This window comes from Eptatretus burgeri, chromosome 9, assembly GCF_056783735.1.
Source record: "Eptatretus burgeri isolate ZD-2024b chromosome 9, Ebu_testis_v1, whole genome shotgun sequence".
Taxonomy (NCBI): domain Eukaryota; kingdom Metazoa; phylum Chordata; class Myxini; order Myxiniformes; family Myxinidae; genus Eptatretus; species Eptatretus burgeri.
Genome location: NC_140969.1, coordinates 106,256,889 through 106,275,821, shown reverse-complemented (window position 1 = coordinate 106,275,821; position 18,933 = coordinate 106,256,889). Strand labels below are relative to the sequence as shown.

Here is an 18,933-nt window from a genome sequence, read left to right as displayed (position 1 = left end):
ACGCCCCATAATGACGATGCGATAAACGTAGCCACGCCCCATAATGACGATGCGATAAACGGAGCCACGCCCCATAATGACGATGCGATAAACGTAGCCACGCCCCATAATGACGATGCGATAAACGAAGCCACGCCCCATAATGACGATGCGGGAAGCGTAGCTACGCCCCATAATGACGATGCGATAAACGAAGCCACGCCCCATAATGACGATGCGGGAAGCGTAGCCACGCCCCATAATGACGATACAATCTCCGTCTAATCATTGATTGCGATGAAAATTTGAAACGACATGAGACTTTGTCATTGGCTAGCGTCAAATGGACACTTTCACATGAACAGCGTTTTAATTTGCATACGGTATTTGGTTTTATAACACAGGAGGTTAAAACTCGTGCTCAGCTGTTTAATCCTGCAACCCAAAACGTCCGGAAGCTTTCTGCGGCCATATTATTTATTTATGGGAACATTTAATTCCCAGTGTACTGGTGGAGGGGCACAGCATCAGCGGCATGGTCGTGCCCCAACAAAATGATGGCAACCCGGCAACCAAGTTTACAGACGCAAGTGTGGTGTAGCCTGCGGGCACATGCAGGGCGGATTGTTAAAGCAATCTTGTTTTTCTCTTCCTTTCTAGTTTATATCATTATATTTTTATTTTCTGTTTTAATGTGTTTTGCTGTGTATTTATCGCTTTAAAGGGAATAATAATTTTATTTCTACTGCTGTATATTTATGTGGTGTTGCTCTGTGGTTATATAAGAAAGGTGTATATATAATTTCTCCCCCTCACCTTTTCATTTGAATTCTTTTTTTTTTTCACGAACGTAAAGTCAGGTAAAAATGGTGTAAAGTAAGGAGAGTATGAAGGAGACATTTTATGTCGAAGCGATTAATAAACTAATACGACGTTGAAAGCGATATTAAATGTCGAGTCCGAATGTCCCTTGGTTTGTGAACGCGCCTTCCGAGCCGCCTTCAACAGCCTTGTCCACGATCCCCGATGTGATTCCTGAGGTAAAGTACGGGTCCAGTATGTCAATGGTTCCCGAACTATCACTCCAGGTCGTGGTCGTTGTCATTGATTCGGGTTCCATATTCAGGTTAACATCGAATTGTTCCTTCTCTGAGGTGATGTGTAACTAAGTTTCCTCTGTTTTTAAACAAACACCAGCTAGTTAGCTGTTAACTATGAAATTAATATTTCACTTGACAGCTCGGTCGTTTTGTATGGATTGTTGTGGTTATATTAGCGTGTTGGTGGTGCCGACGCCACATCATCACCACCACCACCACCATCACGATCGCCTTGTTTCTGAGGTAAAGTTAAACCTTCAGGTCGGAGTGGAACCAAGCTGTGGGATGAGGTTCTGTGTGCGTCAGGAGTTTGTACAGATATTTATATATTGTAAATATAATATGGACACGATATAATTATAATATATAATGTATTTATTATCATTACAAAGTCGAGTCTCGTGGACGAATTGTAATATGGAACAAAACAGAACTGAAGGAACACTGGCAAGGGGGAAATAGGGGAGAGGGAGGGACACAACAACTGGGGGAAATAGGGGAGAGGGAGGGACACAACAACTGGGGGAAATAGGGGAGAGGGAGGGACACAACAACTGGGGGAAACGGGGGAGAGGGAGGGACACAACAACTGGGAGAAATAGGGGAGAGGGAGGGACACAACAACTGGGGGAAATAGGGGAGAGGGAGGGACACAACAACTGGGGGAAATGGGGGAGAGGGAGGGACACAACTGGGGGAAATAGGGGAGAGGGAGGGACACAACAACTGGGGGGAACGGGGGGGAGGGAGGGACACAACAGCTGGGAGAAATAGGGGAGAGGGAGGGACACAACAACTGGGGGAAAACGGGGGAGAGGGAGGGACACAACAACTGGGGGAAAACGGGGGAGAGGGAGGGACACAACAACTGGGGGAAACAGGGGAGAGGGAGGGACACAACAACTGGGGGAAACAGGGGAGAGGAACACAACAACTGGGGGAAACAGGGGAGAGGAACACAACAACTGGGGGAAACAGGGGAGAGGAACACAACAACTGGGGGAAACAGGGGAGAGGAACACAACAACTGGGGGAAACAGGGGAGAGGAACACAACAACTGGGGGAAACAGGGGAGAGGAACACAACAACTGGGGGAAACAGGGGAGAGGAACACAACAACTGGGGGAAACAGGGGAGAGGAACACAACAACTGGGGGAAATAGGGGAGAGGGAGGGACACAACAACTGGGGGAAACAGGGGAGAGGAACACAACAACTGGGGGAAACAGGGGAGCGGGACACAACAACTGGGGGAAACAGGGGAGCGGGACACAACAACTGGGGGAAACAGGGGAGCGGGACACAACAACTGGGGGAAACAGGGGAGCGGGACACAACAACTGGGGGAAACAGGGGAGCGGGACACAACAACTGGGGGAAACAGGGGAGCGGGACACAACAACTGGGGGAAACAGGGGAGAGGGACACAACAACTGGGGGAAACAGGGGAGAGGAACACAACAACTGGGGGAAACAGGGGAGAGGAACACAACAACTGGGGGAAACAGGGGAGAGGAACACAACAACTGGGGGAAACAGGGGAGAGGAACACAACAACTGGGGGAAACAGGGGAGAGGAACACAACAACTGGGGGAAACAGGGGAGAGGAACACAACAACTGGGGGAAACAGGGGAGAGGAACACAACAACTGGGGGAAACAGGGGAGAGGGACACAACAACTGGGGGAAACAGGGGAGAGGGACACAACAACTGGGGGAAACAGGGGAGAGGAACACAACAACTGGGGGAAACAGGGGAGAGGAACACAACAACTGGGGGAAACAGGGGAGAGGAACACAACAACTGGGGGAAACAAGGGAGAGGAACACAACAACTGGGGGAAACAGGGGAGAGGAACACAACAACTGGGGGAAACAGGGGAGAGGAACACAACAACTGGGGGAAACAGGGGAGAGGGAGGGACACAACAACTGGGGGAAACAGGGGAGAGGGAGGGACACAACAACTGGGGGAAACAGGGGAGAGGGAGGGACACAACAACTGGGGGAAACAGGGGAGAGGGACATAACAACTGGGGGAAACAGGGGAGAGGGACACAACAACTGGGGGAAACAGGGGAGAGGAACACAACAACTGGGGGAAACAGGGGAGAGGAACACAACAACTGGGGGAAACAGGGGAGAGGAACACAACAACTGGGGGAAACAGGGGAGAGGAACACAACAACTGGGGGAAACAGGGGAGAGGAACACAACAACTGGGGGAAACAGGGGAGCGGGACACAACAACTGGGGGAAACAGGGGAGCGGGACACAACAACTGGGGGAAACAGGGGAGCGGGACACAACAACTGGGGGAAACAGGGGAGCGGGACACAACAACTGGGGGAAACAGGGGAGAGGGACACAACAACTGGGGGAAACAGGGGAGAGGGACACAACAACTGGGGGAAACAGGGGAGAGGGACACAACAACTGGGGGAAACAGGGGAGAGGGACACAACAACTGGGGGAAACAGGGGAGAGGAACACAACAACTGGGGGAAACAGGGGAGAGGAACACAACAACTGGGGGAAACAGGGGAGAGGAACACAACAACTGGGGGAAACAGGGGAGAGGAACACAACAACTGGGGGAAACAGGGGAGAGGAACACAACAACTGGGGGAAACAGGGGAGAGGAACACAACAACTGGGGGAAACAGGGGAGAGGAACACAACAACTGGGGGAAACAGGGGAGAGGGAGGGACACAACAACTGGGGGAAACAGGGGAGAGGGAGGGACACAACAACTGGGGGAAACAGGGGAGAGGGAGGGACACAACAACTGGGGGAAACAGGGGAGAGGGACACAACAACTGGGGGAAACAGGGAGAGGGACACAACAACTGGGGGAAACAGGGGAGAGGGACACAACAACTGGGGGAAACAGGGGAGAGGAACACAACAACTGGGGGAAACAGGGAGAGGAACACAACAACTGGGGGAAACAGGGGAGAGGAACACAACAACTGGGGAAACAGGGAGAGGAACACAACAACTGGGGGAAACAGGGGAGAGGAACACAACAACTGGGGGAAACAGGGGAGAGGAACACAACAACTGGGGGAAACAGGGGAGAGGAACACAACAACTGGGGGAAATAGGGGAGAGGGACACAACAACTGGGGGAAATAGGGAGAGGGAGGGACACAACAACTGGGGAAACAGGGGAGAGGAACACAACAACTGGGGGAAACAGGGGAGCGGGACACAACGACTGGGGCAAACAGGGGAGAGGGACACAACGACTGGGGGAAACAGGGGAGAGGGACACAACGACCGGGGGAAACAGGGGCGAGGGACACAACGACTGGGGGAAACAGGGGAGAGGGACACAACGACTGGGGGAAACAGGGGAGAGGGACACAACGACTGGGGGAAACAGGGGAGAGGGACACAACGACTGGGGGAAACAGGGGAGAGGAACACAACGACTGGGGGAAACAGGGGAGAGGAACACAACGACTGGGGGAAACAGGGGAGAGGAACACAACGACTGGGGGAAACAGGGGAGAGGAACACAACGACTGGGGGAAACAGGGGAGAGGAACACAACGACCGGGGGAAACAGGGAGAGGAACACAACGACTGGGGGAAACAGGGGAGAGGAACACAACGACTGGGGGAAACAGGGGAGAGGAACACAACGACTGGGGGAAACAGGGGAGAGGAACACAACGACTGGGGGAAACAGGGGAGAGGAACACAACGACTGGGGGAAACAGGGGAGAGGAACACAACGACTGGGGGAAACAGGGGAGAGGAACACAACGACTGGGGGAAACAGGGGAGAGGAACACAACGACTGGGGGAAACAGGGGAGAGGAACACAACGACTGGGGAAACAGGGGAGAGGAACACAACGACTGGGGGAAACAGGGGAGAGGAACACAACGACTGGGGAAACAGGGGAGAGGAACACAACGACTGGGGGAAACAGGGGAGAGGAACACAACGACTGGGGGAAACAGGGGAGAGGAACACAACGACTGGGGGAAACAGGGGAGAGGAACACAACGACTGGGGGAAACAGGGGAGAGGAACACAACGACTGGGGGAAACAGGGGAGAGGAACACAACGACTGGGGGAAACAGGGGAGAGGAACACAACGACTGGGGGAAACAGGGGAGAGGAACACAACGACTGGGGGAAACAGGGGAGAGGAACACAACGACTGGGGAAACAGGGAGAGGAACACAACGACTGGGGGAAACAGGGGAGAGGAACACAACGACGGGGGGAAACAGGGGAGAGGAACACAACGACTGGGGGAAACAGGGGAGAGGAACACAACGACTGGGGGAAACAGGGAGAGGAACACAACGACTGGGGGAAACAGGGGAGAGGAACACAACGACTGGGGGAAACAGGGAGAGGAACACAACGACTGGGGGAAACAGGGGAGAGGAACACAACGACTGGGGGAAACAGGGGAGAGGAACACAACGACTGGGGGAAACAGGGGAGAGGAACACAACGACTGGGGGAAACAGGGGAGAGGAACACAACGACTGGGGGAAACAGGGGAGAGGAACACAACGACTGGGGGAAACAGGGGAGAGGAACACAACGACTGGGGGAAACAGGGGAGAGGAACACAACGACTGGGGGAAACAGGGGAGAGGAACACAACGACTGGGGGAAACAGGGGAGAGGAACACAACGACTGGGGGAAACAGGGGAGAGGAACACAACGACTGGGGGAAACAGGGGAGAGGAACACAACGACTGGGGGAAACAGGGGAGAGGAACACAACGACTGGGGGAAACAGGGGAGAGGAACACAACGACTGGGGGAAACAGGGGAGAGGAACACAACGACTGGGGGAAACAGGGGAGAGGAACACAACGACTGGGGGAAACAGGGGAGAGGAACACAACGACTGGGGGAAACAGGGGAGAGGAACACAACGACTGGGGGAAACAGGGGAGAGGAACACAACGACTGGGGGAAACAGGGGAGAGGAACACAACGACTGGGGGAAACAGGGGAGAGGAACACAACGACTGGGGAAACAGGGGAGAGGAACACAACGACTGGGGGAAACAGGGGAGAGGAACACAACGACTGGGGGAAACAGGGGAGAGGAACACAACGACTGGGGGAAACAGGGGAGAGGAACACAACGACTGGGGGAAACAGGGGAGAGGAACACAACGACTGGGGGAAACAGGGAGAGGAACCCACCGACTGGGGGAAACAGGGGAGAGGAACACAACGACTGGGGGAAACAGGGGAGAGGAACACAACGACTGGGGGAAACAGGGGAGAGGAACACAACGACTGGGGGAAACAGGGAGAGGAACACAACGACTGGGGGAAACAGGGGAGAGGAACACAACGACTGGGGGAAACAGGGGAGAGGAACACAACGACTGGGGGAAACAGGGGAGAGGAACACAACGACTGGGGGAAACAGGGGAGAGGAACACAACGACTGGGGGAAACAGGGGAGAGGAACACAACGACTGGGGGAAACAGGGGAGAGGAACACAACGACTGGGGGAAACAGGGGAGAGGGAGGGACACAACGACTGGGGGAAACAGGGGAGAGGGAGGGACACAACGACTGGGGGAAACAGGGGAGAGGGAGGGACACAACGACTGGGGGAAACAGGGGAGAGGGAGGGACACAACGACTGGGGGAAACAGGGGAGAGGGAGGGACACAACGACTGGGGAAACAGGGGAGAGGGAGGGACACAACGACTGGGGAAACAGGGGAGAGGAACACAACGACTGGGGGAAACAGGGGAGAGGGAGGGACACAACGACTGGGGAAACAGGGGAGAGGGAGGGACACAACGACTGGGGGAAACAGGGGAGAGGGAGGGACACAACGACTGGGGGAAACAGGGGAGAGGGAGGGACACAACGACTGGGGGAAACAGGGGAGAGGAACACAACGACTTGGGGAAACAGGGGAGAGGAACACAACGACTGGGGGAAACAGGGGAGAGGAACACAACGACTGGGGGAAACAGGGGAGAGGAACACAACAACTGGGGGAAACAGGGGAGAGGAACACAACAACTGGGGGAAACAGGGGAGAGGGAGGGACACAACAACTGGGGGAAACAGGGGAGAGGGAGGGACACAACAACTGGGGGAAACAGGGGAGAGGAACACAACAACTTGGGGAAACAGGGGAGAGGAACACAACAACTGGGGGAAACAGGGGAGAGGAACACAACAACTGGGGGAAACAGGGGAGAGGAACACAACAACTGGGGGAAACAGGGGAGAGGGAGGGACACAACAACTGGGGGAAACAGGGGAGAGGAACACAACAACTGGGGGAAACAGGGGAGAGGGAGGGACACAACAACTGGGGGAAACAGGGGAGAGGGAGGGACACAACAACTGGGGGAAACAGGGGAGAGGGAGGGACACAACAACTGGGGGAAACAGGGGAGAGGGAGGGACACAACAACTGGGGGAAACAGGGGAGAGGAACACAACAACTGGGGGAAACAGGGGAGCGGGACACAACAACTGGGGGAAACAGGGGAGCGGGACACAACAACTGGGGGAAACAGCGGAGAGGGACACAACAACTGGGGGAAACAGGGGAGAGGGACACAACAACTGGGGGAAACAGGGGAGAGGGACACAACAACTGGGGGAAACAGGGGAGAGGAACACAACAACTGGGGGAAACAGGGGAGAGGAACACAACAACTGGGGGAAACAGGGGAGAGGGACACAACAACTGGGGGAAACAGGGGATAGGGACACAACAACTGGGGGAAACAGGGGAGAGGGACACAACAACTGGGGGAAACAGGGGAGAGGGACACAACAACTGGGGGAAACAGGGGAGAGGGACACAACAACTGGGGGAACAGGGGAGAGGGACACAACAACTGGGGGAAACAGGGGAGAGGGACACAACAACTGGGGGAAACAGGGGAGAGGGACACAACAACTGGGGGAAACAGGGGAGAGGGACACAACAACTGGGGGAAACAGGGGAGAGGGACACAACAACTGGGGGAAACAGGGGAGAGGGACACAACAACTGGGGGAAACAGGGGAGAGGGACACAACAACTGGGGAAACAGGGGAGAGGGACACAACAACTGGGGGAAACAGGGGAGAGGGACACAACAACTGGGGGAAACAGGGGAGAGGGACACAACAACTGGGGGAAACAGGGGAGAGGGACACAACAACTGGGGGAAACAGGGGAGAGGGACACAACAACTGGGGGAAACAGGGGAGAGGAACACAACAACTGGGGGAAACAGGGGAGAGGAACACAACAACTGGGGGAAACAGGGGAGAGGAACACAACAACTGGGGGAAACAGGGGAGAGGAACACAACAACTGGGGGAAACAGGGGAGAGGGAGGGACACAACAACTGGGGGAAACAGGGGAGAGGGAGGGACACAACAACTGGGGGAAACAGGGGAGAGGAACACAACAACTGGGGGAAACAGGGGAGAGGAAGACAACAACTGGGGGAAACAGGGGAGGAACACAACAACTGGGGGAAACAGGGGAGAGGAACACAACAACTGGGGGAAACAGGGGAGAGGAACACAACAACTGGGGGAAACAGGGGAGAGGAACACAACAACTGGGGGAAACAGGGGAGAGGAACACAACAACTGGGGGAAACAGGGGAGAGGAACACAACAACTGGGGGAAACAGGGGAGAGGAACACAACAACTGGGGGAAACAGGGGAGAAGAACACAACAACTGGGGAAACAGGGGAGAGGAACACAACAACTGGGGAAACAGGGGAGAGGAACACAACAACTGGGGGAAACAGGGGAGAGGAACACAACAACTGGGGGAAACAGGGGAGAGGGACACAACAACTGGGGGAAACAGGGGAGAGGGACACAACAACTGGGGGAAACAGGGGAGAGGGACATAACTGGGGGAAACAGGGCAACAGGGGAGAGGGAGGGACACAACAACTGGGGGAAGAATGGGAGAGGGTAGGAATAGGGCAGTGAGGGAGGGCAGTGATTGGATGTGGGGGTGTGGGGAGGGCAATGATGGGGGGGGTATGGGGAGGGCAATGATTGGGGGGATGCTGAGGGCAATAATTGGGGGAGGGCAATGATGGGGTGTTGGGCACTGATGGGGGTGGGGGTGGGGAGGGCAATGATGGGGGAGGGGTGGGGAGGGCAATTATGGGAGGGGGTGTGGGGGAGGACAATGATTGGGGGAGGGAGAGCACGGAATGAGGGTGTGGGAGGGTGGTCTAGTGAGTGGGCAGCTGCTAAACCAGCAGACGATAAGCTCAAACAGTAAGGAGGGGGCTGAAAGAACAGGAAGGGAAAGTTGGAGATGAAACGGCAATGGAACTGAAAGGTCACTGGAGGAAGAGGAAAGAAAACACCTTGGGAATAAATAACAGGATTTTGTTCAATCTTTGGGATGACATTTTATATTTTCTTGTGCTCAGACGTGCACTTGTGCTGTGGCTCCATAGCTCATACCCTCCTGTGCATTTGTATGTATATTTTTGTTTTCTTCATACTCTTCAAATACACTTGGTCTTTCTTGCACCCTCTGCTCTTTCCATCTTTCCATGCTCTGCCCCCCCCCCACTTTCCCCCAGTTTTCTGCAGGTCACCCTGCGGTCCACCATCAACCCCCTTCTTGTGAAACTGCCCAAATCCAGGATCACTGTTCACCTTCACTCATTTGTTCCTCTTTTCTTCTTTTCTTTTTTCCACACCTGTGGAATCAAATTCCACAACCTCTTGAATCTCATTCCCTCCAGGTCTTCAAGACAGCTTTTCACCACACTATTTTAGATTGTCCCCAATTCAAAACCATATCCTCTTCTACCGCCATTAACCCCCCCTCCCCCTACTCAAGCTTACCTCTTTTCCAAGTTTCAGGTTTTTTCTTCCTGAGTGTTTCCTTCTATATCCTTCTTGTCCACCCCATGCACTCCCCCTTCTCCTCTTTCGTAGTTTGTCTGTCTCCCTCTATTTTATCCTTCAGCCCTGCTGTTGGTGCCCCCTTTCTCTCTACTGTTACTTTTGTTGTGGTGCTTCCTGATTTGTTCGATGTTCCAGCTCTTCCACGAGCCTTTGTATAGAAAACCCAAAAAACTCGTGAGAACTGCAAATCATTTGGTTGGCGGGGGGGGGGGGGTGGTGTGGTTGAGGAGTTAGCCAAATAAAATGGCGAAGGATAAAGTAATGTATTCAAGTACGTGCAATTTATTTATTACCCTCTCCTCCGGTGATTTGGGTCCGTATTGTGTTTTTTGTTTGTTTGTTTGTTACTTCGCAATTTTTGTTTGTCTGTCCACTCACCTTCAGCCCAAACCACTCAACCGATCGTTCTGAATTTTTTAGAGATTAATGACACCCACCCTGCGACGGTCTCGCATTGAAGTTTTGTAAAATTCGGTCGACCCAAAATGTCTACATTGGCCAAGAGGCCAATTTCAGCAAAATTTTCTAAAATCCTCAAATTTCATCCGATTGACTTGAAATTTGAAAAGGATTTGCACATAGATTCGGTGAATTCAACCACCTATAACTTTTCAAGTTATCTTTGATCAAAAGGTCAACATTGGCCATTAGGTCAACCCAAAATAGGCCAAATTTTTTAATTGTTTCTAAAATTGACAATTTTCTTCCAATTCACTTCAAATTTGAAGACCATTTGCATATCCGTTCGCTGAACTCAACAGTCTATTCATTTTGAGGTCAACCGAGACCAAAAGGTCAACATAGGCCATATTTCTAAAATCCTCAATTTTCATCCGATTGACTTTAAATTTGAAAATCATTTGCACATTAGGTGACCAAACTCAACCACCTATTAATTTTGAGGTAAACATAGGCCAAATTTCTAAAATCCCCATTTTAAATCCAATTCACTTGAAATTTGAAGAGCATTTGCATATCAGGTCACTGAATTCAACCACCTTCTAATGTTGAGGTAAACATAGGCCAAAAGGTCAATTTGGACAAAATTTTATAAAATCTTCAATTTACATCCGATTGATTTGAAATTTGAACAGCATCTTCATGTCAGGCCACTCATTTCAACTACCAATTAATTTTAAGGTCAAAACGTCAACACAGGCCTAATTTCTAAAGTTGATAGATGGGGCCAAAAACTAAATATATCACGATATCTCAAAAAGTTATGGACGAGTCATGCCAAAACAAGGTGGATGAGTTGAATCGATGACAAGAACAAGCCGATTGGATTTTGATTCAGATCCAGCTCATCAGTGGGATACAAAACTTGAAATGTTTCACCTGGCACAGGGATGTGCTTTACTGAGTGCCATTCTCCTTTGTGCTGTTTTGCCAAGTTGTCACTCAATGAGTGATTTTTTTTCCATTTGTTTATTTGTCCGCACAGAACTTGTGTTTTTCTCCGCAACCGCTTGTCGGATTGAGACAAAATTTCCATTAAAGGAGCGGCTACTCATGTAGAATGTTTTAATTATAATTATTAGGTCATCGGTCATGTGGTGTGGCAACCATGTTGGAAAACCTTTGTACCTCTGTATCTGAAACCGCATCAAGGTAAAAATTGAAACTAGGCCCATGGCAAATACTACTCATGGAGAATAAGTGTGATTCTTTATTTTTTATGACATCATAGGTGCCTTCATTATGATGTCATAATTACATGTGTAGAACATGATATGCGATCAGTATTAAAATTTTTGAGGGCTATCTCGGGATAAATTGGGCCCCAGAAAAAAAAAAAATTACATAATCGGTCACATGATTCGGCAGCCACATATATATATATATATATATATATATATATATATATATATATATATATATATATATATATATATATATATATATTCTAAACTTCAAAAATTTCTGAAATGGCTGAACAGATCAAAGTGAAACTTTACACGTATGATCACCTATCCATGAGGAACAAAAGGTTCACACATATGATGTCATAGGTCGCACGGTTTGGCAGTCATATTGGATTTACCCTGAAACCTATTTAAAAAAAAATCTTCCCTCCAGAACAGCTGGACAGATCGAGGGGAAACTTCACACAAGTGTTCCCCAAGCCTTGGGTATACCAGGGTATTCATGAATAATTGATGAGTCACATGGTCTGGCAGCCATATTGGATTGAGTGAAAATCTTTTTTTCAAAAAATTTCTCTTGAATTGCTTCATCAATCGACGTGAAACGTCACAATTATGATCGAGTAGTGATGGTGAATATTTGTTTTGAAGTTCAACCTGATCGGATGTATGGTCTGGCAGCCAGAATTATTAATTTATTTTGAATCTGGGTTTTTTTTGTAATAAAGCTCACTTGGCTGTGCCTGGGTAAGTTTGAGAGTTGAGGAGTAGCAGCTGAAATGTGAATCATATCCAGATTCCTCCTGATGACTTCATGTTTGCATTTTGCTTGTTTGGGTTCCTTCTCATGACCAATGCAGGACTTGTACCTATTTGGTCTTCCATTTGATTTGAATTGAATTTATTTTCATCCCATTCTAAATTCAATTAAATAATAATAAACATCATGGGTCAGGGTCAGGTGTCCGATCAAAGTGGCACGTCTTGGTACCCGGTCATCACTGCCAGCAGTTATAAAGTGGCACTTCTCATTATGTCTCTTTTTAATAATGTAACACTCCAGTACACAAACACCACACAAAACTACACAAAGACCATACAAAACAAGTCCTGGTGAGGGTCTGCAATCTCTGATTGCTCTTTTTCTTTCTTAGGAGATGACCAACACTGTAAAGGCATAAGCCAGCATCCAATGGACAGCAATATGGCTGCTGTTCAGGAAGGTGAAGCGGTTAAAACAGAATCTGGAGCTTCCGGTGCGCCAGCTATAGTACCTGGATGCAATGTCCCACCAACACCCAGTACAGTAAGCAGTGGGGCAACCACAGGAGGTGAAGCCGATCGCCGCACCCTGTTGGCTGTACTGAATTTCCTACAACGTCAAGGCTTGAAGAGTGCTGAAGAGGCACTGAGGCGTGAGGCTGGTCTTGCAGCTGCTGCGGTGACCAGTGGAAGCGGGACAACTGGTGGATCTTCGGAACCTCCACCCGACGTTAGTTCTGTGCTGTCAGCATACCGTGGTGGGGGTGATTCCACCCAGTATGAGACGTACTATGCAGGTGTGTGTTCAACTTTGATACCATCCACACAAGGTGTGTTGGGAGGAGTAGATGGGTTGCATAGTTTGAGTTTTTTTGAAACCTATTTGCTTCACCTGGCTGATTTGTAAGGCTGAAAGTTCCTGCAATTGAAAGTGTATTAAAAGCATTGTATGTATACTTGGCTCTTAATGAAAATAAAAATCTTTACCTGTTTAATCAGCTGTATCTTGGGTTAATGATTTGACTTGGCCTGTTTAAATACAATTGTAATCTTTGGTTTATGATGCGTACATCGAAGATTGAAATTGTATGTTGCTTCATGTTTCAATTGGATGTTGTTTTTTGTGTGTACCAATTATGTTCTTGTAAGTAATTGATGCTTGAGAACACTGATGTCTCCGAGCATTACTTGACCTTTGTGATGTATGAACCAGAGCCGTGGGTCACTGCAAGGCTGATATGATAAGCAATTTTTTTTTAATCATTTTACTGTCGATAATAGTCCTTATCTAAAGAATGCAACTTGTATTTTGGGCTTTCCTTTGCTTGCTCAGTTGCACTATTCTGTGTCACTCTGCCATCTTTACTTTTTTAGCTTATCTGGAATTTACATTCCAGATGTCCCTTTGTCCGTCCATCTGTCCATCCGTCCGTCTCCTTTTTATACTGATCCGGCTGAAATTTTGCAGCAACGTTCGTCTCCTAGTTCAACAAAGCTCGTTCCGGTCACATGATTTTAAATATGTTAAAATGGCCGACTTAGTAAATTCCTTCAAAAATCATCTTCTCTAGACCCACCAGTCAGAACCAAATTTGGGTTTCAAATTAGGACAGGGTTGTGATGTTAAATTGCAGTGGTCATGCCGATCACTTGACCAGAAATGTGTCAAAATGGCAGACGGTAAAATATTTGGATAATTGCTCAACAGACCCACCAATCAGAATTCTACAAATTTGGGTCACAGCATTAGGCCAGGGCTCAGATAAGCTACAGGTCCAATGGTCCTAAAAAAAAATTCTCACTTTGTTTCCATGATAAATATTCATCATTCATCAAATACTCATCTACTGTATCTACCTTTGATCATTGTGTCTGTTTATGGAATAAACTAGAGAGTTCATGGAACACCTTACCTCGTGTTGTCTTGAGAATCAAGGACATGGGCGGGGTCTGTGAGCGGAAAATTTAATTCGTCGAGATTATGTAAAATGTGCCATAATATTTTGTCCAGGTACTGCTAAACAGAAGGGTTTGAAAGTTCAAAACGAGATTTGTGTTCTACAGTGTTTAAGTGTATAAATCAATTGAAATAACGTAAAGATTTTAAAGGATGTAGTAAAAAAAAATTTTTTGGAGGTTTACCGCCAATGATGCAGCGTGTTTTTTTTTATTTTTATTTTTATTTTTATTTTTTACACCACCCTATCTAACACATCACATTCGTTCTTCGTGCCTGTTGTTTGTGGCCTTTAAAACTAAGTTTCCGGTTTGGAATGTTTTTCAATTCTGTTCAACTGCCAGGCAGGTAGACAGAGTGAAAAAATTATCTTGCTCCTCGCTGCGCATGTGCAATCGGTATTCTGTTCAATTCACCAAATTCAGAGGCAAAGTACTGCTAAACTACAGGTTTGTTTTCCGATTCATGTTCAAAATACAACATTCAATTGGAATGAACTTGTTCCTTGATGGTAAATTGGTGTTTGTAGACAAAGTGAACCAATTGCTTCAGCCTGCTTTTCACCTCACCTGTGCGGGGTAATAATGTCTTCCTTGCCTACTCCCATGCCCAGGGTTGCAGAGTTTTGTAGAGAGTGCACTGGATTCTCACAAGGCCGAACTGCAGTTGCTTCTTTTCCCCGTGTTCTGCCACATGTACTTGGAGCTGGTATACAACGAGAACACACAGGCCACACGTCCATTCTTTGATCGCTTCCATGGCTACCAGGAGAGCTACTATGCTGATGACTTGCGGTAAGGTGCTTACAACACATTTGCTTATTTATTCCAAAGTGACAACATCAGAATCCCAGTTGGTACCATGGGGCTTCTCTGTCTGACCATTGCATTAATTTTAGGCTCCTGGGGTCGTTGACTCGTCGAGACCAGCTGGAACAGAATGAAGTGCTGCAGAGCTTTAGAGCGAGCAAGTTTGTAATCCGCCTTTCACGCGAGGCATATGTCTCTTTACGGCGGCACTTGACGGAGACGCACAGTACTCATCTGCTCGTTATCCTCCAAGTATGGCCAGTTATAAGCTGATTTCTGAGACTTTATGAGATCTCATGGTAAAATTGGAGATTTTTTTTTTGCAGGGGGAAAATAAATGTCTCATGATGGGGGCAGATGTTGTCAAAATAAATAAATAAATAAAACCTTTAACGGTAACCACCTGTTGTTGGGGATTATTTGATGATTCAAACTTTTCCCCTTGCATAGCTTTTTTAATGAAACAAGGAAATGCAGCATGTCAGCAATGGAGAATTTCTGACTTTGTATTGTTCATGCAGGAGCACCTTTACCTGGATGTGTATGAAGGCCTACCACGTGCCCGGCCTCATGCCACTGCCGGAGGCCTCACGGGAGAGTCGCGCAGAGAGGCCAACAGAGCTAAGGCACTCTCACCTTTACTTCATTTATACCTTCAAGTTTTTATCCTCCTTGTGAGGAGAAAAAGGATGTATTACATCGAATTATTCAAGGACTGTACAAATAATATATATATATATATATATATATATGTATGTATGTATGTGTATATATATATATATATATATATATATATATATATATATATATATATATATATATATATATCCACAGTGTATATAATACCAGTACGTGCCCGTAAAAAAAAAAAATTAAAAATAAATATTCAAACCGCGAGCAACAAACAACCACGCAGGCCGTTTCTTCGCTCTCGAGTGCCCGAACGTGCGTGGCCCGGAAGTTCGAATATTATTCACAATTTAGTTTTAATACCCAATTATTCAATTAGCGCCAACGTATTTTACCTTTTCGCAATGTCGTAGCAAGGAAAAACAAAAAGAGAAGAGAGAGAAAAAAAATTTACTTCCTGGTTCGGAGCATACCAGCACTCTGATGTTACCGAAATTTATACACCGGCTAATATGAAAACGATCATAACTTGGGGCATTGTGTTTATCTATAAATGCGCATAAGAAATCAAGAAATTATTAGAATACGCAAAGTCATCATTATCTGGAAGTCCGTACATTGTAACCCGTAATGGATCCGGAAGTCCGTACGTTGTAACCCGTAATGACGAACGCGGCTGAGCTTCCCTTTCCCATCGGCCACGCCCACGCAACAACGTGTCTCATTGGTTTGGTAAATAAATGGCCATAACTTGGGAAGCACTTGTCCGATTAATATCAAACCTTGAAAAGGCACATCCTCGGGTCCCCAGCAATATACCTGGCAAGTTTCAATGGGATCGGACCAGCGGTTGTCGAGAAACTGCGGTCACCGACACACACACACACACACACACACACACACACACACACACACACACACACACACACACACACACACACACACACACACACACACACACACACACACACACACACACACACACACACACACACACACTGCTGGAATTATAGATAGATATTCCCTGATCTTCTTTGTAGGTGTTCCTTGGCTTGCTCCGGGAACCTGACTTGGAAGTACCACCAGACGAAGATGATGAAGATGCGGGTGGTGGTAGTGCTACGGCTGGGGGAAGCGCTGCTGCTGGTGGGATGGCGGGTGCGGATGGTGGTGGCACGGATGACAGTAAGGCGAAGAAAAAGAAACCCAAAAAGGAGGTTGTTGGAGGGAAAGGGAAGAAGCAGGATCCAAATGCACCACTTCCTAATAGGTGAACGGTGCTTACCTATTTACGAGATGCATTCAAGGGATACTCCCATATGGCTGTCTCGTATACCTTCCTATTTGAATGCTTGTTTCGTGATGGTGTTCCCAAGCTTAAATCCCATATACATTGTGATGACTTATTTGTTGTCCCCTGTGATGTCTTTATTTATTTGAATCTTTCTCCTCAATGTCATTGTTTTTCATGTAATGTGTTGACTTAGACTTTGACTCTTCCATAATCCAGTCGTCCTTGTCCAGAATCACCACAATCTTTTAGGATTTAATGTCCCATATCGTATGTAATGGAATTTCATCACATAATCCTGAGACACTGTGAGAGGATAGGGTGATTGAGATATTGGGGGTAATAGGATGAAGCAGTATAAAACCTAGTTGTTCCGCTTGGAGAGAGTGGCGAGGTGCCACACTGCAAAGTGCATTATAGATCAAGAATCGTAATCTTAACTTGGTCACTTGTCATTTCATGCTATTGGGCACCAGGTGAGGCAGATTTCTCAACAATGATATGGTTTGTTTGTTTATTTATTTATTCTGCTTGTCCCCTGCCCCTCTGACAAAGTCAGAGTTGGGGGACATTAAAATGAGCTCTGTCCAACTGACCGATCATTTGTCCATATACTTTTGTGTATACGATATTTCAAAAACCGTTGAACATGTCGCTTTGACGTTGCATATATCTTCCTCATACCACCAAAAAGGCTGGGGACCTGGAGTATCAGCTCCTTGTTGTTTTTTAAAAATTTATTTCTCTTGTAGGAATCTTTACCGATTTAAGTTGCAGGAATGCCAACGATATTGAGATTCACAAGGAAGAAGGTAGTTGGCAAAGAAAGTTTAACATCATGTCATAAGTTGATGCTGAAGATGTTAGACTTGTAAATCATTTGATGTGTAACAGAGTTGGAAATGACTGAAAGATGTCGAAATATATTGCAAAGAGAATTATAATTATCAACATCCAAAATGGCATGGGATGAATGACTTCTTCACAGCAGTAGGTTTACTAATGAAGGAATTTTTTTTTCATTCCCTGAGATGTTATCTGTAACTGGATCGGTCACACAATAAGTCCTGACACCTGAGTTTTAACTTTAATTATTTCTTGGTATTGAGAATCTCACTGGTGGATCAAGAAGTTTTTAATCATGCTTCTTTTTTTCTCCAATCCAAATGTCAACGTCGCTTCACTTTGATGAAACACCTTGAAATTATTCTGGATGCATTCAGCTTTACTTTGTCTTCATGAAATGCAAAGATCAAACGTACATTCTTCAAAACAGCTGAAACTACAACGGCACTCAGTCGAGCGAATACCTGCGCCAGGCTGAACAGGTTACGTTTTGTATCCAACCGATACGCTGGATCAGGACCTCAACCAAAATCGAATCTTCTTGTTCTTGTCACCTCCCCAACATGTCCACCAAGTTTCATCCGAATCTTCCCACAACCTTTTTTGGAATATCATGCTATATATAGTTTTTGACCCTGTCACTCAATGGTGAAGAATCACTTTTTAAAAATCATCCGATCCGGATTCAGATTTTCATCAAAATTGAATCGGTTCTTCCTTGTCACACACCCCCCTCACCACCTAATTTCGTCCGAATCCGTCCACAACTTTTTCAGATATCCTGTTCACAGACGGGTGAAAACATAACCTCCACCCACCTCCGGTGGCAGAGTTAGTTTGTCTGCCAGGTGGTTCGCAACACCATGGAAAATCTGTTGGACATATTTGTTATCCACACACTTTTTGGGAAAAAAAAAACTGAGTGACATTGTAATCTGCTCCGTCTGTGTCTGTCTCTCACGCTATCTCCTCCTAAACGGTTGTACAAAAATT

The 18,933-nt window shown here is 47.7% G+C and overlaps 1 protein-coding gene across 2 annotated transcripts in view; it reads left to right on the top strand.

Moving 5' to 3' along the window:
- Positions 1-830: 830 nt before the first annotated feature.
- The window catches only part of TAF5 (TATA-box binding protein associated factor 5), a 33,108-nt gene continuing 15,005 nt past the window's right edge, over positions 831-18,933 (top strand). Inside the window, exons 1-6 of one of the 2 annotated variants that reach the window (XM_085896557.1) lie at positions 831-1,133; positions 12,800-13,204; positions 14,978-15,158; positions 15,263-15,425; positions 15,695-15,799; positions 16,844-17,073. In XM_085896557.1, coding sequence (XP_085752683.1) covers positions 12,838-13,204; positions 14,978-15,158; positions 15,263-15,425; positions 15,695-15,799; positions 16,844-17,073 — 1,046 coding nt within the window. In that variant the 5' untranslated portion in view covers positions 831-1,133; positions 12,800-12,837. The remainder of the gene's footprint in view (positions 1,134-12,799; positions 13,205-14,977; positions 15,159-15,262; positions 15,426-15,694; positions 15,800-16,843; positions 17,074-18,933) is intronic. The other variant, XM_085896556.1, reaches the window with a different exon arrangement.